Source organism: Epinephelus moara, chromosome 24 (assembly GCF_006386435.1).
Source record: "Epinephelus moara isolate mb chromosome 24, YSFRI_EMoa_1.0, whole genome shotgun sequence".
Lineage (NCBI taxonomy): Eukaryota > Metazoa > Chordata > Actinopteri > Perciformes > Serranidae > Epinephelus > Epinephelus moara.
In genome coordinates, this window is record NC_065529.1 from 31,495,126 (window position 1) to 31,515,764 (window position 20,639).

General features: G+C 38.5%; 2 protein-coding genes across 8 annotated transcripts in view; one reads left to right on the forward strand and one right to left on the reverse strand.

Moving 5' to 3' along the window:
* kcnab2a (potassium voltage-gated channel subfamily A regulatory beta subunit 2a) overlaps positions 1-11,829 on the forward strand; it is a 122,261-nt gene extending 110,432 nt beyond the window's left edge. For 6 of the 7 annotated variants that reach the window (XM_050037260.1, XM_050037262.1, XM_050037261.1 and 3 more), the window contains 5 exons: positions 488-608; positions 940-1,034; positions 2,123-2,243; positions 5,291-5,379; positions 9,429-11,829. In XM_050037260.1, coding sequence (XP_049893217.1) covers positions 488-608; positions 940-1,034; positions 2,123-2,243; positions 5,291-5,379; positions 9,429-9,518 — 516 coding nt within the window. In that variant the 3' untranslated portion in view covers positions 9,519-11,829. Of the gene's footprint in view, positions 1-487; positions 609-939; positions 1,035-2,122; positions 2,244-5,290; positions 5,380-5,652; positions 5,742-9,428 lie in introns of all 7 variants that reach the window. The other variant, XM_050037258.1, reaches the window with a different exon arrangement.
* A 2,592-nt stretch (positions 11,830-14,421) lies between these two features.
* megf6b (multiple EGF-like-domains 6b) overlaps positions 14,422-20,639 on the reverse strand; it is a 94,950-nt gene continuing 88,732 nt past the window's right edge. The window contains exons 37-38 of the mRNA XM_050037256.1: positions 15,568-15,696; positions 14,422-15,280 (exon numbers count right to left, since the gene is read on the reverse strand). Coding sequence (XP_049893213.1) covers positions 15,216-15,280; positions 15,568-15,696 — 194 coding nt within the window. The 3' untranslated portion in view covers positions 14,422-15,215. The remainder of the gene's footprint in view (positions 15,281-15,567; positions 15,697-20,639) is intronic.

The window sequence follows — 20,639 nt, forward strand, 5'->3', positions numbered from 1 at the left end:
TCACTGTCATTGCTGTACAGACCTAACAAAAAGTGCTACTTTCATTAGTTATTTGAATATAGGACATGGTCCATGCCATCCTAACTTAGGATTCAACTTCAAACATCCCTAAGTTACGAGAGTTCTATAATAGTTAAGTTCCTATCCCTAACATAAAATAGGATTTATTTTCTAAATGCAGTTAGAAACAGTATTTCTGCAATAAAACCCCAAATGTCGCCCTGAACTGAGATAAGATAGGATTTTAAACTTGAGAAGTTTCTGTAATAAGGCTCCTGTACTATATATTGAATACAGTTCATTTCAGTTTTATTTATAAAGCCCAGTATCACAAATCACAATTTGCCTCAGAGGGCTTTACAGCATACAACATCCTTCTGTCCTTGGACCCTCACAGCGGATAAGGAAAAACTCCCCCAAAAAACCCTTGAATGGGGGAAAAATGTATGAGCCTAATCTTGTTTCCTTCATGTGTTCCATATTTTAGGAAGCGTACTCTGTGGCTCGACAATTCAACCAGATACCACCCATCTGCGAGCAGGCTGAGTACCACATGTTCCAGAGAGAGAAGGTGGAGGTGCAGCTGCCTGAGCTCTTCCATAAGATAGGTGAGCACTGATGGATCTGTGGCTTTAGCTGAGGTCTTCTTTAAGGTGCAGTGGTGCTACAGATGTTTGGTGACTGCAGTGTGTTGGATGCAAAGTCACTGCAGTAGCAAGATTTAAATGCAAATTTGCACATCAGTAAACAACACGCATGTACTGTATTTTTTATGATATAGGATTCAACAGAAAATAAAGAATTCCACGTACCAGATTTAAATGTGTGCAACCAGAACCTACCTGTAGTGCTGCTTATATCATTTTCTTCCAAAGCCAAAATAAGGGCAACAACTCTATGAGGAAGTGACGATGTCATGATCACATGTCCTTTCTTCAGGTGTGGGGGCCATGACGTGGTCTCCACTAGCCTGTGGGATCATCTCAGGAAAATACGACGGCAGGGTGCCTCCGTACTCTCGGGCCTCTCTGAAGGTACACAAACCTCGCTCGCTGTCTCTATCCCGCTCTGATCATCCGTGCTGGTGTCACCATTCTGTGTTTCCCTTCTGGTCGCTGGTTTGTTTGTTTGTTTGTTTGTGTCTTTCAGGTTCTGTAACTCTGTGCACACCTCACATAGCTGTGTGTTTTCAGTGCCATGGTTGATGCCATGCACTGCTCACCTCTCCCCCAGCGGTGCTGTTCGACACCGTTTGCCAGCTGGTGTCAGCTTAACGCATTTCAGTGCACGCACATGAGCACACATGATACATGCATACATAAGCAGCAATAGCAGCATCGCATGTGTACATGTTCATCTTAACTGTTTGTTTTTTGAGACTATGGATTATAATGAAAACTAAATAATTAAAGATGTAGATTAATCAGGAAATATAACATGTTATTTCAGGCAACTTTTATTTTTATTTTATGTATTTATTTAACAGCCACAGTAAGTGGACATCAATGAGAAGAAGCAGTTTTAATTATTTAATTCAGGGAAATATTTTACTTAAAAGTGACAGATTAACTTTAATTTTAGCACACACACCTGCCGAGCTAACACCTGACTAATGCAACGATGTGTCCTTGTGGTGGAGTGGCATGTTGTGCATCTGTGGTCTGTGTGTCAGTGGCTGTCGATCAGAGATGAAAGTAGCTCTCCATCTTGGTGTTGTGCAGTACTTTTGGTGACGTGTGTGGAATGTGCTGCTTCCTGTGTGGTTCAGTGTTGCCTGTGGATGTTTGTGGTATTTTGGCTCTTTGATAATTCTTACTGGTTTCCATTTTGTTACTAATGGTATAACTCCTGATACTACGTAAAGATTACTGACTCAGCTGGGCTCAGTTAGGATTTCAGGAAATTACTGTAATAGTTTAAAGAGATTTTCTTTCTGTAATGTTTGTAACTTTGTAATGTAATGACATAAGCATAGCTGTAGCCATGTTTTCCCTGGCTGAGGTGTAGACGGCAGGAGACAGAGTCACGTGTTTAAAAACAGGCCCTGGTGACACAGGAGCTGCGGCGCAGCGGTGTGTGAGCAGGGCTGTGTTTTTGAGCAGGTGTGCTGTGTTTTCGACAGGGTTACCAGTGGTTGAAGGACAAGATCTTGAGCGAGGAGGGCCGGCGTCAGCAGGCGAAGTTGAAAGAGCTGCAGGCAATCGCGGAGCGGCTGGGCTGCACTCTGCCCCAACTCGCCATCGGTACGCAGATACACTCTGCCGCTCTCTCTCTTTCTGTCTGTCTGTCCGTCCCTCTGCCTCGGACGGGCCGAGGTCAACACCGCTCTGGCAGCTGTCTGGTGTGACTGTCAGTGTGGTGTGTTGTCATGTATGTACTGTGTGTGTGTGTGTGTGTGTGTGTGTGTGTGTGTGTGTTTGTTTGCTGTGATGACTGTGGTTTTTATAAAGAGGTTAATGAAAAACGAGAATATGGAAGAAATTGAAAGTGAGGAAATAAAAAGGAAACAGTGTACACTTAAATATTAATAAGCATCTTTCTAAACAAGGATCTGACACCGTCCCTTTAATACATTAAGACACTGATGTAAATACCAACACCAGAAATGTAAACATGTTTACATGTATGTATTTGCATTCGCAGCTCTGTGGTGTTACCATGTATTTAACAGTTTCCAGTGTCAGCATAAAAATAGCACCCCAGACGTAAATCCAGTGAGAGACCGATATCGATTCACTGTCGGGCAGGAAAGTGAGAATGTGCAAACCCCCAGAAGACGTATGCTCCTGCGAGGGCTGTTAAAGTGTCAGACGTTAGCGACACGGCGAGTAAATATGGGGCTGCCTCTCCAATCTCAGCACAGATCACTGCAGATTTTTCACCCTTGTGGTAACGCCGCGTCATAGATTCGGTTCCCCAGCCCATTAGCGCTCACCCTCATCTCTCCCAATTACCATAAATCCTTCCAGCACTCCTGAAGGCAGCACAGGAGATTTACGTCCATCATGTAGTCCCCTACATCACCATGACACTCGAGTATTGAATAAGAACTATATAACAATGATGGACACCTTCCTGCTGCTGGCTTGATACCGAGGCTCGGTGCTGCTGGAGCAGGTGGTGAACTCAGGTGTTGGTTGTAACAATAGAGTCAATAGATGATGTGAGTGTGTCAGCAGCCTGGGGGGAAGGACTCCACTCAATCCAGTAAAGACCTTTAAATGTTTTCTTCTCATGTTGGTGGTGGAAGATCTGTGTAGAATCATAATCCCACTATTTTTACAGCTAAATTCTGCGTCCCTTTCTGCTGGAATCTGCTTACAAGCATATTTTCCTCAATTATAAAAGCATGCAGTTGTGTTGCATAATACAGCTTGCAATTATAACAGAACACAGAATGCAGATTTTTGTGTCCATTTCCTCAGAGAGATTAAATAAAGCCTGTTTCCTGTTTATTATTAGCAGAGGGCAGTGCTGGAATTTAGCTGCTTTTACTGAAGTACTGTACTGAAGGGACATGTGAGGTCCAGGTTAGGAGTGTAATGATACAATGATCTGGATCGATATGTTGATTAGATAATCAATGATCTAATATCATTGCAAAGTGAAAACATTGTTACATATCATCATCTTTAGGTTAAGCCTTTATTTTGAAATTCCCATGACCCATCTGTGACACCATTTCCTTCCAAGTGCACCTCCCTCCTTAATGGTGCAAGCAGCTCGATATCAATATCATGTCATGATAAAACTTGGAATATACACCCCCAGTATGGATGTACCGATATGCTGGTTCACAACAGATACTGAGTGTCTTAAGTGGATCAGGATTCAGCCGCGATATTTATAGTTATAGATTTATATAGTCAGTTACGTTCATCCAGTCATCACAGGCTGCTTACTCAAATTTTAAGTGCTACAGGATGTCTCAAGTTACCCACGTAAAAATGATCCCAGTGAGTTTTACAAAGTGATACAGATTTTATATTTAAGAAAGGAAAAAAGAACCCTCTGGAGTCGGTCCATTACTCTGCATTGGCTGGTTTCTTAATTTTGTAGATTAACATGTAATGTACAGAAATATACAAAATATGGTTGTAGATTGAACCGTTAAACAAATATAGATTATTCACACAGTACATGTATAATTAGTTAAAATCAGCTTCCACTCAACCATCGAGAACACGTTCTCAAAACCCATCGGCTATCATCTGACAACAATTAGGCCTCTGACAATATTTTGAGAGATCCGTTTGCCCAGATACGTTTGTTAGTTTTTGTTTGCTTTTACGCTTTGTAAAAGCAGTTGAGTCACACTCAGGTAGATGTCCCAGTCTCAGTAAACATACACACCAGTGCCTCCTCATACAAATTCGACCAAATTGACAAAGACTTAAATTAAAGACATTTCCTGTATATATTTCTGTTTTGTTTTAGTTAGTTTTATAAGTATACAACATAATTTCAGTTACTGATTTATTTTTTCCTCAAGTCTAGGTTTTATTTTTAATTCAATTCTTAATTAAAAAGTGTTTTTTCGCACCTAGCTTTAGTTTTTAGTGAAGGTTAACTGTAATCTACATAGAGATATCTGTATGAAGATATGTATGAATGTAGATAAATGAGTAAAAACCTAATAAAAAACTTAATCGTTGTGAGATGATGCCGATGTCTTTCATAACTGCATATCAGCCTCTTTGCTCTTCACACTGACTGTTATCATGCAGGCAACCAAAGCTCAAACCTGATTGATCAATACTTCTTCGACTACAAACAAACCAGAGCACTTGGATACCAGAATTTTGTACAGTTGCGACAGATTCTGCATCCATATGTAGGTATTTGTTTATAGAGATTACATATAACATTATTATGCTGCTGCTCACATGTTAATTCATGATTAACAATAATCAAATAAAATGATAGTACATCTGTACTTTAAATGCTGTGACAGGAGTTTTTCCTGTAGTGGAGTATTTTTATATTGTGGTATGTGAAGGGTATGTGTAGTTCTTTCAGCACTAGTTGAGTGTGTGTGTGTGTGTGTGTGTGTGAGAGAGAGATGTATGTGTGTGTGTCAGAGTGGCCAGCTGTAGTATTATTTTGTATTTATAATTTCATTTGTGGACAGGAAATGTTTTATAGCATCTGTGTTTTGTCCAACTGGTGTGTATTTGCTAAGTGTCGTGGGATTGTGTTGCTGTGATGTGAGGCTGTGAGTGTGTGTGTGTGTGTGTGTGTTCATAGTCTTAGTTTGGGGGTGTCATTGGTGTTTACTGGTCTCCTGCAGCGTGGTGCCTACGGAACGAGGGGGTGAGCTCTGTCCTTTTAGGGGCGTCCAACACCGACCAGCTGATGGAGAACATAGGAGCGATACAGGTGAGGCCACACGATGAGTGTGTGTGTGGTGTGTGAGAGAGAGATGTATGTGTGTGTGTCAGAGTGGCCAGCTGTAGTATTATTTTGTATTTATAATTTCATTTGTGGACAGGAAATGTTTTATAGCATCTGTGTTTTGTCCAACTGGTGTGTATTTGCTAAGTGTCGTGGGATTGTGTTGCTGTGATGTGAGGCTGTGAGAGTGTGTGTGTGTGTGTGTGTGTTCATAGTCTTAGTTTGGGGGTGTCATTGGTGTTTACTGGTCTCCTGCAGCGTGGTGCCTACGGAACGAGGGGGTGAGCTCTGTCCTTTTAGGGGCGTCCAACACCGACCAGCTGATGGAGAACATAGGAGCGATACAGGTGAGGCCACACGATGAGTGTGTGTGTGTGTGAACACGTGTCTGTTGTTCTGCTGAGAAAATCAGTGGCTTAATTTGTGAAAATGTGACCTGACCTGTTTCATCAGGCCTCGTATTCGTGCCTCACAGTCCGTAACAGCAGCCTCCTCTCCTGGGTACAGCTCGGCCTCTTGGGCGGTTTGCTGCTGCACGCTCGGGTGCTTTACTGTACCGAGTTAATAAGGTCAGCGGAGTAGCATTTGCCAGGGGGATTGGAGACGAGCTTACGGCCACGTCTTCCTCCCCTGATAAGATTCACTCTTTTAATGGGGTTCTCAGAGCGGTGGGGGTTTACGTCCTCTCCTCACATTATGTCTGGCCTGCAGAAAAGAGCATTCCTCCTCTTTTATATTCTGATGCTCTGTGTGTCCTCCCCTGCGTGTGTGCACTGGATGTATGCACGCTATATGTCTCCTCTCTCTTAGCACGTTTGATATTTCACTTTTGAAATGTTATGCTCACATTTCCCAAGGGCTCCGCAGTTTCCCTTTTGCCAGGGATTTTACATCACAGACCCTGAAATAGACACACAGCCCCTCGTCTTAAAAAAACGGACCATAAAAACTGACCTGTTTTTAGTATTAATTTCACGTCTACACTGCAGGAAGAAAACAAATTATTTTCTGTTTTCTACATAGTGGAGGTTTTCATTTAGCTTTTTGTGGTGACTTTGGTAGATTTCTCAAATCATCCTCAACATTCACAGTAAGTGGATTTCTCAAAACAATTTCTGTTAACAGCACAACACAGATTATCTGGGGAAGCCGTCACTTGCTCCAGTTTCTCAGTTTATCTCTCAGAAATTAATATTTCTGTCAGTCAACATGTCAGAGCCTTCAGAATGACAAGTCCTTTGTGTCACTGTTTACAAACAAGACAGCAAATGCTTAGTCATGTTGTCAGTATACAGTGTACTCCAAGTATCTCCTGATATAAACTATTGCCCATGTTTTAATGACAGTGATGTTTACCTGTTCAAAATATTTATTTATTTTATAATTTATTTTATGCTGGTTACAAGGCTGATGAAATAGATATTCTGCTAATATTCCTTTTTGACATTCTGTCATCCATGCTTCGATTCTCGTGCCCTAACAAGTCGTTTAACATGTGAAAATATGGAAAAGTGAAACGTCCGGAGTCTGTTGTGTCATTTTGATTATTTGCGTCAAAATAGGTTTTGTTTTCCACCAGTGGGTGACTTGTTTAACTGTGTGAACGCAGCCTCCCTCTTTCATGCCTTCAGCCGCCTTTTTGAAAAGGTCAGTGTCATAATATTTGTGCATTTCCAAAAACCTGTTGATATCCAAGTCTTTCATGATTGTTTAAAGTCGGTTTGTTTCTTCTTCTGACCAGAAATGTCAGCGTTTCTTTCAGCCATGCATCTCTAACTCACAGCCTTGAAGACTGTTGTTTGTTAACAATGTAACCATGGCAACGCACAGAGCTGACCATAAACAGGCGAGAGGCCGCGTGTCACAAACTGCGACAAAAACCCTTATTTAATATCAGCATATCCCACGTCTTAATTAGAACATGCTTCACTCAGGAAAAAGGCCTGATTCAGAATATCCAAACAGAATATGATGTTGACATGACATCCAATTCAGTATATTGTCATATTTGAAATAATAACAGAATATTAGAGAACATGTAAACGTAGTCACCGATTGAAAATGCACAAGGCAACACTTTTTATTTACACCTTTACACTTTGTCGTGTAATTTGCTGACAGACTGTCATTATAATACAAAAAGAAAAGACGACTGTACAGCACTGCAAAAAAACAAAAACAAAAATCAAAAATGTCAACACAGGAAACACCCTCTGGCAGAACCGTACACAAGCTATTTTAAAGATCTGCTTGATCATCAAACGCCTCACATATTCCCCTTTTAATAGTGAAAGTCAAGATTCACCTGAGAGCAATTTAGAAATGTTTGGAAAATATGCTGACAGATTATAAAAGCTGCTAAACTATTTTGCATTTAGTGACTTAAGAACCTATGTTTAGATGTTTCCGGGGGAAACAGAGAAGCAGTATAATACATTGTGATCAACATGACATGAGTAATTGATAGTATAGATAGAAAACAATTGTACATAATCATTTGCATGAATGAGCAAAAAGTTTGCACTTTATTCATAAAAATCAGAAATTGCTTCTGTGATGTGCACAAGTCAATCAGTCAATCAATTTTATTTATAAAGCCCAATATCACAAATCACAATTTGCCTCACAGGGCTTTACAGCATACGACATCCCTGTGTCCTTTGGACCCTCGCAGCAGATAAGGAAAAACTCCCTTTAACAGGGAAAAAAACAGTAGAAACCCCAGGAAGAGCAACTGAGGAGGGATCCCTCTTCCAGGACGGACAGACGTGCAACAGATGACGTACAGAACAGATCAACATGATAAATTAACAGTAAGATGATGAGGAGGTTGAACAAGAACTTTTGAGAACATAAATTCTGATCTGAGAATTCTACCACAGAGACTGAGGAAAAACTAAATACATCATGGTGAAATTAAATGTTTATTTTAAACAGTGAAGGGTTAAGGGATTTACAGTAACAAATTATGATATAACACTGACAGGGGGCGTTCTGCTGTGTAAGGAGTATTTTTACTTCAATAATTGTAGTATATTTTGTTAATAATACTTTCACTTGATTTAAATTTTGAGTGGAGGACTTTTACTCTAAATGAAGGGTCGGGGTTTTTTGTGCTTATTGCTACTACCAGCATGTGAATACTTGTGTAATAATTTACACTTACAAATCAGCTGAATGTGAGTAAGATATAAGTCATCAAAACTGTTATCAAGTTAATTTTAATTAAGTCACTCACAAGATTTGTATACAAATTAAAGGAGCAGTATGTAAGATTCAGGAGGATTTAGTGGCTGCTAGTGGTGAGGACTGTGTATTACAACCAGGTGAAACTTCTCCAGGTTACGATTCCTTCAGTGTTCATTGTTCAGGAGGTTTTTGTCAGGAGCCACAGAGCTGTCTTCGTCTCCAAAACAAACAGACCTGATGATTAAAACCAGTAAAACTGAATGAAGCAGTTTCACATTAAAAAATCTGAGTTTTCCATCGTTGCTTGTCACAGAAGGGCTGCTAACTACGGTGGAGAGAACCGTACTATCTAGAACCAGTGTTTGGTTTGTCTGCTCTGGGCTTCTGTAGAAACATGGCATTATAACATGTTGATCTACATATACAAGGACATGCTACTTGTGTAGATATAAACAGCTCATTTCAATGAAAAAAACACAACAATTCCTATTTTCAGATGATTATACACTAAAGAAAACATACTTACTGTGTTATATTCCAGTTCTGCTAATAATCCCCCTAAACCCTCTAATGCACACTGGACCTTTAAATAAGCTGCACATCAGCTGTCAGGCCGTCAATCATTGTCCCAGTCTTTTGGTTGCTGTATTGATATTGCTGGAAATTACAGACTGGACGGCACGACATTGGTGAAGACTAGAAAGTCACTGTCAGCAGTCTCCTGAGGTTGTGATGTGTAACTGCAGAACCTTTGTGATGATTTTCTCTGTTAAACAAAAACCCAAACCGCCGACAGTAACTGTGACGTGAACATGGTCACCATCTGTGTCTCTCTCCTGTCGCAGGTTCTTCCAAAGTTGTCATCGTCCATCACACACGAGGTGGACAGCATCCTGGGGAACAAGCCGTACAGTAAAAAGGACTACCGCTCCTAACGCGCAGCACGGCCCCGCCCGGCAGGGCTGCACCCGGGCTGCAGCCGCAGTGCCCCACCTTTGCCTGATCCTCTGTTTGCTTGAGCTTTTACTGAGTGAGACCCTGGCGCATGAGTCTGGCCACACCAAGGCCACCCAGGGCACCTCATTTAGAGTTACAGGGATAAGATAAGAAAAGGGGGAAAAAATACAGTCACCTCCAGGGGGGGTGGGGGTGGGGGGACGGGAAGAGAGACAGAAGTGGAAGAGAGGTTAGGGATATGCGCTCATACTTAAATCAGTTATACATTCAATTCAGCTGAACGTATTTTAAAACAGTAGAGAAAAAAATACCTTTTTAAAAAAATAAGCACACGCTTGCTTGGCAGCCAGATTTCTTTTTTTTATTTGCTTTGATTTCTAAAACTGAATGCAACTAAAGGAAGATTAAGTTCATACTGTAGGAATATATGAGAACTACTCTGTTGCACATGTACCATAGCCATGCATTTGTTCCTTGGACGTTCTGTTTACAAAACACCTGTGTACTGTACGAGTCCGTCAAGGTTTCTCTGAAAAACCTTTTGTTTGTGTTGTCGACATCGTCCGTGTACGAGCCTGTGCGTGGGCTTTAACAATCAGCACTTTAGTATTGTCAGTAGGTGTTGGAGGGTAGTTCTTAGGAGGGGAGAGGATGGGTATTACAAGTCTTATATCACAGCCATTGCACTATAAAATCATATCTCCTCCTGATAGGTCCCTCTCCTCCTCATCCTCCCTTTGTGTCTTCACTGGCAGTGCGTTCGTCCGGCCTCATGCTCCGACTCTCCTGCTGTCTCGACATGAGGAGGGGGAATGAGGTTCCTCCGGAGAGTAGGCCAACGTATCGGGGCAACTCATCTGCCACTGAAGAGATTAGCTATTTATTCACCCCTAACGGTCGGAAACTGCGGTCGCGTTCAATCAAACGCAGTGTGGTACTTCACTGTGTCGCCCAGCCTCTGCTCTCCGCTCTCAGGCTGAGGATTTACTGTGCAGGAAGTGGTCATATCAGCGCTGGCTCCACATCTCATGGAAACTTCTCCTTGATCAAATTCTGTTCAAGTATTTTGCCTTATTTACAGTTGCATCAGACTGTGCTGTGGGCTTTGGCGTAGGCGAGCAGCTCGACAGCTGCCCCTTTGGCCGACCGGTCTCGTGTCCCCAGTAAACACTGGAACGCTGACTGGAGGAAGAGGCGGCGTGTCCAGTTAATCAGCGGGTGGCAGCAGCTCAGGGAACAGAGCAGGTGGTTTTTAGTCGTGTGTTGGCGTGCACATGGTCTGGAGGTTGTATTTACTCGTCTGTCTTTCTTTCATGTGTGGACACTGGGCAGGACCAGTGGCATCTTAGCGTGGCTTGAGCCAAAGATCTTCTTCTTCTTCTTCTTCATTTCTCTTTGACGACACACCCGAGTGTTTCACTCTCACTTCCTGCAAGATTATAGAACTCATCTTGACGCATGTGCTGTCCGGCTTGTTATCTACCAATAGTATGGACATAACTCCATATATATATCTTTATTGACCACGCTGTTATACTAGCTAACAAATATGTCCTTCATATACAGAATGCATAAGTACAGCTACTCGCTTTAGGATCAGTAAGGTTTGTTTCAGGCGCCGTACAACCTGAGACGTGTCAGAAATATTACTGCAGAATTAGACGCCACCTTATATCATTCTTTCTCCTTTGGGTGCTCTCTTACTGTGATCAAAGCACAAGTGGATAGCATGTGATACATCCTCCAAGCATGGACCCTCTTCACCCGGCCTACAGTACCTACGGGACGAGCAAGCTGACGCTACTCCGCTTACTAACACGTCGTGTAGGTAAACAAATCTTTACTAACAGCTGATAAACGATTCTTAGCCGAAAATAAACAAGTACACATAAATAAAACTGTCATATTAGTGTGAATGGCGACGTGAATGAGGCGTTAGAGTGGAGGGGATAATCAAAGTTAATGTTACTGTGCGGGATTTGTGCGGATGAAGATGCTTCTCCTCCGAGTTGATTTTTAACAGCGGCAAAGTGATTTCATGTCTCTGCTGTTGATCCTGTTGGTGTGCATGCGTGAGTGTGTGTGTGTGTGTGTGTGTGTGTGTGTGTGAGAGGAGGGGGAGAGGCAACTAAACTAATCCCTTGCTTTAGCCTGTTGTATTAGTTGATCCCTGTATATGGTTGATTTGCTGTGTCTGAGTGTTTCTCAAAAGAAGAGAAAAAAAAAAAAAAACTCAAAGAGCATTTAGTTCATTTCGTCTGTGGAGTTTCTGTGTCTTAAATATTTTCATCTGCAGGGAGCAGGGAGGACGTTTGAGACTTAGAGTGTGACATTTTGGGAAATACTCTCATTTATACCAAGAGTTAAAAGGAGATTGATGCCACTCACGGCTGTCTGTTGAAATATGAAGTCACGTTACAGCGAGCAGCAGGCTAACTTAGCTTAGCATAAAGACTGGAAACAGCTGGTTGGCACCTGATCCTCCAACCTGCTCCTCTAAAGCTCACCGATTATCACGTTATAACTTGTTTGTTTAATCCATACAATAATTAGTTTGCTGGGTAGGGAAACAGACTTTAACACGAGACCTGTTCATAATCCTCCTGTAAAACGGCAAATCGTCGTTTGTTTGTTGAGCAGATTTTTTTCCTTTCAGCACTGGCGTCTTTTCCAGTTGCTCACAATGAGGAGTAGCGTATGCTGCCACCTAGAGGAAAGCACCACGCCCAGCATCTTTTTTTTTCAGAGTGCTGCAGCTTTTTTGTGCGCACACTCCTGTCAACTTTTCAAAAATGCGCCGGTGATGTCACTGCTGCTCCTTTAGCTTTAGGCTGCTGTCACAACAAAGACAGTAAAGACCATTTGTGGGAGCAGATCGACCAGCGGACACTGGATGTTGCTGCGGAGTGTTGTGCTTTTATCACAGCACTGTTTAAGTTTGCTAACCGTGTAGTCAGCCGTCTGTTAATGTAGCATCGCGTCAGCTGCCTAGTTAATGTTAGTGTCAAGATATTGTTGTCATAGATACCAAACCCACGCACGGCGCTGGGATGAAGCGCTCCCCAACACCATGCCACCGCTTTTCTGCCAAAGAAAAACACTTAAGGCTCCAAACAAACTAGATATAACTTATTAATTAGTGAGCCTTATAGCAAGTTTTTAACCCGTTTTTCCATTCGCCGACAGCTTTTGAAGATCGCAGACATAAGCCCCAGATCAGAGGCATATCGGAGCACGCAAAGATGCGATCTGAGAGATGCATTGCAAACGCCTGAGGTGTTTCTATGGACCTGTCTGCAAGTCCAGATCCTGAAGTGTGAAATTTGTTTTGTCAGTAGCGACAAATTAAAGCCAATGAGAGTGCAAGATACAGGCAGAGGGGAATATCTGGGAGGAGTCGCAACACCTGCAACAGAACGTCAGCGGACGTGACAGTGAGAACGACTGCAAATCAGCGCACAAACAGCTTGGATCGCTAGCTTCTTGCAGATGTAGTCCTTTCCTGTATCATGTTTTGTTGATTAAATGTAGTTTGGAGAACAGACAGACGTGAGTTTGTCCCTACTCTGCCTCTGATGGGTTTACTCTGACATTCTTCCAACCAGTCTCACTCCGTTTGCCTAAACTTAACCAATCCAACCAATGAGGACGAGTACTAGCCAATCATAGGGAGAGTAGGCAGGTCATGCCTTTACCACCCTAGGAAATAAGATTGTCGTTGGGGATTCCTCCTGGTGAAATTGCTTGTAATGTGTGACCCCACGTTGCTGATCACTCGTGTAATTTGCAAACCACAACTTAAAGACAGCCTGTAATAACAGTCGTGTCATGTGATCAGTGCAGCAGTCTGACGACCAACAGTCGTACAGTGACGTTAGAGGCGTAGGTCACTGGACTGTTATCTTTGTACAGCACCAGGCCGTCTCCCTGTCCCCCGTCTTTATGTTAAGCTAAGTTAGCCTGCTGCTGGCGGTAGCTTCATATTTCGTGCACAGACATGAGACATGGTGTCAATCGAATCATCTAACTCTCAGCAAAGACAGTAAATAAGCATGTTTCCCAAAGTGTCAGACTTTCCCTTTAAAAGGTATCGCTGTGCATTTAGTTTGGACCATCAGTGTTATTTCACACCGTGCTGACCCGCCCAACAACGATCTGGTGGTGTTAAAGGTTTCTGCACATTGTAGAAATAACTGTTAATGTTTTGAGGCTGAAGTGTAGTTACCTGGTGCCCTCGCCTGTGTAGGAGAAACTCATGCTTTAAGAGGTCCCAGTTTCTTCATGTTTGCTGTTCTGACATTTTAATGACTGGTGGAGAAGTGAAAGCAGAGCCACAGATGGATAGAGCTTATTTTACAGAAGGTTCCAGGTGATACAGAGAATATATTTTTTATGTTTTAGCCTTTAATGCAGTCGAGAGAATCAAAAAGAATTGTTTTTATTTTTTTCATCATGCTGCATTTTTCCTATCAGTATTGTATCGATTTTAAGACTGACAAAAAGAAGCAATTTGTTTGTGTTGTGTATGCATCTATGAGGAATGCTCTGACGTGAATGCATCGGTGGACTGACTTCACTCTGAAGATGACGTAGTGAGAGCCTGGTATCTCCTGTACATAGTTTGACCTTTGTATATATATATATTTCTGGTTGTGATCACCTCTGCCTTTTCTCTTTTTCTTTTTTAATTTTCTTTTGCAGGCGTTGCTATCTGCACTGTGCTTGAATCTGAATTTAGACAGGATGTACAGCTTCGATCTTCAATGAAAATGAAATAATGATAAAATAAGAATGGTAAACAAACCTTTTTTGTGTCTGTTTTTATTGGCATTCATGTGTAAAATATCATGTTGGGATGTTTACTGGACTGTAGAGTCGGTCTCCAGTGGAAGACATAGGATGCATTTTAATATTCGATTGTATACAACTGTGTGAAATATAAATATGAAGCAATTTATACACAACATCAACTCAAAGGAAAATATTTAGACTCTTAACCCTAAAGGTGCAAATGACTGACTCATATTGTAAAGGTCGAGCTGTCTGCTAGAAGATGTTTAGTCAACAGGAATGTGCTTCACTGTCTACTGATCATTATCGTCCTCGTTGCTCTGCACAGTGAAGCACCATAGCACCATGTGACTGAGGGCAGTACTTCATATTGTGTAGAGTGAAAAACATCTTCATAGTACAGGCAGGTAATGAAATGTGGTTTTAAAAACAGCCTCAGTGGCAGAAGTTGCATCATATCCAGCAGTTTCCTCACAAAATTACAGATTATTTTATATACAGTACCTGCTAAAGGTATTTTAACGACAAAATAATCAACACAAAATACTGAAAGTGCAGCAAACACGACCACGGTCTCTCGACTCTGCACTCTGATGTAGGTTTTGAGGAGCGATTTCCATCCTGAAGACTGCAAGAGAAGTACCACTGTGGCTCAGACAGTTCGAAGGACACTTTGGTACTTTAAAAAAAAAAAAAAAAGTGTCATCCAGCTCAGGTCCAAACATGAAATGCAGTTCTCATCAGAGAGTCTCTGTTTCCATGAAGGTCGTCCAGCTGCCTGCTACAACTTCCTGTCACAAGCGTTCACTCAGTTGAGTCTCTCCAGTAAAACGTAGCTGATCTGTCCCAGTTATAGTTCGAGTCTTCCAGTTTAGATGTCAGTGCTATAACGAGTTGTTGTGCTGCGAGTCTCCTCTGCTGCTGCTGTGGCTGAGTTGCGGAGGTCCACCTGAGGAAACACACACAAACAGCTGTGAATCCAGCTCAACACAACACACACACACGTTCATATTTGATCAGAATAAAGACGACACCAAAGAGAAAGTGCTGTCTCTGCAGGAACAGAGCGCTGTCAGCACTTTAACTAGTTATTTCATCAAGTCAGCTGAAATGTCACTTGTGTTCTGACTCGAGAGTCAGCAGAGCTCGTCACCTGATGTCCACCTGGATCTGATGATGAAGAGAACTGGTAAGACAGCAGTAATGTGTGTGACAGTCACAGTGGTTGGTCTTTACCTTCTTGACAAGAGAGCCCGATCCAGCTGTGCAGGCAGGTACAGCGGCCGTTACGTCGGTCGCACTGCGACCCGTTGTCACACTCACAGGTCTCTGCACAGTCTGGGCCGTAACGATTGGCTCTGCAGTCTGAAAACACAAATACACAGAAGACTGACACCACTGACATGACTAATGAGGGGCTCACTGAAAACTGCACACACTGACATTTTTATGACATGTTATATACTGACATTTTTTAATAACATTTTCATTTATGACATACTAAGACTTTTAATAAAATGCTATACTATGAAATGTTTTATAACATACTGTACCATGAGTTTTTTTTATGATATCCTACACTGAGATTTTTTTGACATGCTATACTAAGACATTTTTTTAACAAATTATACTATGATTTTTTTTATATCTTACACTGACATTTTTTAACATATGCTATGTTTTTTTTTTTTGCCATACATGACATTTTTTGACATACTATACTATGGCAATTTTTATGCCTTGCTATATTGTGACATTTTTGCCATACTTTACTAAGATTTTTTTATAGACTATACTATGACTTTTTTTTGCCATACTATACTAAGAAATTTTACTTTTACTATGATTTTTTTTATGACATCCTACACTATTTTTTTGCCATATTATACTGTGACATTTTTGACATACTATACTATGACAATTTTTATGCCTTGCTATACTGTGACATTTTTGCCATACTTTACTATAATTTTTTTTTCCTTGCTATACTATGACATTTTTTGCCATACTATACTATGACATTTTTTTTAACATATTATACGATGACATTTTTTATGCCTAACTATACTATGACACTTTTTGCAATACTATACTATGACATTTTTTTTGCCATACTATACTGATATTTTCAACATAATATACTATGAATTTTTGACATTCTATACTATGCCATTTTTTATGCCTTACTATACTATGACGTTTTTGACATACTATACTATGACATTTTTTTCCATACTATACTGACATTTTTTTATGCCTTACTGACATCCTTTGCCATACTATACTATGATTTTTTTTGACATACTATGGTGACATTTTTTACCATACTATACAATGATTTTTTTTGCCATACTATACTATGACATTTTTATGCCATACTATACTATGACATTTTTATGCCATACTATACTATGACATTTTTAATGCCTTACTATACTATGATTTTTTTTGACATACTATGGTGACATTTTTTACCATACTATACAATGATTTTTTTGACATACTATACTATGACATTTTTTCCCATACTATACTATGACATTTTTTTCCCATACTATACTATGACATTTTTTTCCCATACTATACTGACATTTTTAATGCCTTATTATACTATGACATTTTTTTTTGCCATACTATACTATGAATTTTTTTGCCATTATATGCTACAATTTTTTTTGCCATACTATACTATATTTTTTTGCCATACTATGGTGACATTTTTTTTACCATACTATACAATGATTTTTTTGACATACTATACTATGACATTTTTTTCCCATACTATACTATGACATTTTTTCCCATACTATACTGTGACATTTTTGCCATACTATACTATGACATTTTTAATGCCTTACTATAGTATGACATTTTTTCCTATACTATACTATGACATTTTTAATGCCTTACTATACTATGATTTTTTTTGACATACTATGGTGACATTTTTTTACCATACTATACAATGATTTTTTTGACATGCTATACTATGTTTTTTCTCATACTATACTATGACATTTTTATGCCTTACTATACTATGACATTTTTTTTTGCCATACTATACTATGACATTTTTTGCCATATTATACTATGACATTTTTTGCCATTATATGCTACAATTTGTTTGCCATACTATACTATGATATTTTTTGACATACTTTACTTTGACTTTTTTGACACGCTATACTATGACATTTTTTCCCATACTATACTATGACATTTTTAATGCCTTACTATACTATGACATTTTTTTTGCCATACTATACTATGACATTTTTTGCCATATTATACTATGACATTTTTTGCCATTATTTTTGCCATATTATACTATGACATTTTTTGCCATTATATGCTACAATTTTTTTTACCATACTGTACTATATTTTTTGACATACTTCACTTTGACTTTTTTGACATACTATACAATGATTTCTTTTGCCATACTATACTATGACATTTTTATGCCATACTATACTATGACATTTTTAATGCCTTACTATAGTATGACATTTTTTCCTATACTATACTATGACTTTTTTAATGCCTTACTATACTATGACTTTTTTTTTTGGCCATACTATACTATGGCATTTTTATGCCTTGCTATACTATGACATTTTTTCCTATACTATACTATGACATTTTTAATGCCTTACTATACTATGACATTTTTTCCCATACTATACTATTTTTAATGCCTTACTATACTATGAGTTTTTTGCCATACTATACTGACATTTTTTTATGCCTTACTGACATCCTTTGCCATACTATGCTATGATTTTTTTTGACATACTATGGTGACATTTTTATGCCTTGCTATACTATGACATTTTTTCCCATACTATACTATGACATTTTTAATGCCTTACTATACTATGACATTTTTTTTGCCATACTATACTATGACATTTTTTGCCATATTATACTATGACATTTTTTGCCATTATATGCTACAATTTTTTTGCCATACTGTACTATGATATTTTTTGACATACTTCACTTTGACTTTTTTGACATGCTATACTATGACATTTTTTGACATACTATACAATGATTTTTTTTGCCATACTATACTATGACATTTTTAATGCCTTACTATACTATGACATTTTTTCCCATACTATACTATGACATTTTTAATGCCTTACTATACTATGACTTTTTTTTGCCATACTATACTATGACATTTTTATGCCTTGCTATACTATGACATTTTTTCCTATACTATACTGACATTTTTAATGCCTTACTATACTATGACATTTTTTCCTATACTATACTATGACATTTTTAATGCCTTACTATACTATGACTTTTTTTCCCATACTATACTGACATTTTTTTTATGCCTTACTGACATCCTTTGCCATACTATACAATGATTTTTTTGACATACTATGGTGACATTTTTTACCATACTATACAATGATTTTTTTTGCCATACTATACTATGACATTTTTATGCCTTGCTATACTATGACATTTTTTCCCATACTATACTATGACATTTTTATGCCTTACTATACTATGACTTTTTTTTTGCCATATTATACTGACATCTTTTTCCATTATATGCTACAATTTTTGTGCCATACTATACAATGATATTTTTTTAACATACTTCACTTTGACTTTTTTGACATGCTATACTATGACATTTTTCCCCATACTATACTATGACATTTTTTGACATACTATACAATGATTTTTTTTGCCATACTATACTATGACATTTTATGCCTTGCTATTCTATGACATTTTTTGACATACTACACTATGACATTGCTTTTGCCATACTATACTATGATGTTTTTATAATGTACTCTAAAATGACATTTAAGAGGCTTTACTCTGATATTTTTTTGACATACTATACTATGACTTTTTGTCATACCATACTATGCCATTTTTTTTTTTACATATTATACGATGACATTTTTTATGCCTAACTACACTATGACATTTTTTGCCATACAATACTATGATTTTTTTTGCCATACTATATTATGACATTTTTTATGCCTTACTATACTATGACATTTTTTTATCATACTATAGTATGGCATTTTTGCCATACTATACTATGAATTTTTGACATACTATACTATGACATTTTTTATGCCTTACTATACTATGACATCTTTTGACATACTATACTATGACAATTTTATGCCTTACTATACTATAACATTTTTCAAACCTTATTATGCTATGACATTGTTTTGCCATACTATACTATGATTTTTTTTGACATACTATACTATGACATTTTTTAACTATAGTATGATATTTTTATGCCACACTACACTATGACATCTTTTGCCATACTATACTATGATATTTTTTGACAAACTATGCTATGACTTTTTTTTTTTTTTTTTTTTTACCATACTACACTATGACATTTTTTGCCATACTATACTATGACATTTTTATGCCTTGCTATTCTATGACATTTTTTGACATACTACACTATGACATTGTTTTTGCCATACTTTACTATGATGTTTTTATAACGTACTCTAAAATGACATTTAAGAGGCTTTACTCTGATATTTTTTTGCGATACCATACAATGACATTTTTATGACATGCTATACAATGACTTTTTTGCCATAGTATATTCTATGACTTTTTTTTTTTTACCATTCTATACTATGACTTTTTTGCCATAATATTCTGTGATTTTTTTTTACATACTATAGTATGACATTTTGTATGTCATATCATACTATGACTTTTCACAATATTCTTTATGACATACTATACTATGAGGTTTTTTTAGACGTGCTATACTACGGCATTTTAATGTCATATTATACTATGACCTTTTTTTTAATGACACACCATACTATGACTTTTTATAATATTTTTAATGGCAAGCTTTACTATGACTTTTAATAAAATAATATACTATGACTTTTTATAACAAATTTTAAAACACACATACTATGACTTTTTTGTACATGTCATAAAAAGTCAAAGTATAGTCAGGGTCATGTTTGAGGTTGTTTCTGGCATCCTACATTGTCCTTTGATTAGTGATGGGAGTTAGAGATACTAAATTTTATCTTTTTATAAAAGTTTTTCAATTTTCAAGCCAACTTTTAGGTAAAAAGGTTGATGCCCATTTTACCTTCATCTACAAAAAAATCCACTCCTTTAAGATCAGATATAATCCACCAGACTTTACAAGAATGGCTTCAAGTTTAATTGCTTGTTCAACTCCCTCAGGCATTGAGTGCCCAATTTAGAGAGAGAAGATGCCTCTCAACAAGCAACTTGTAAATCTCTCCCTCTGATAA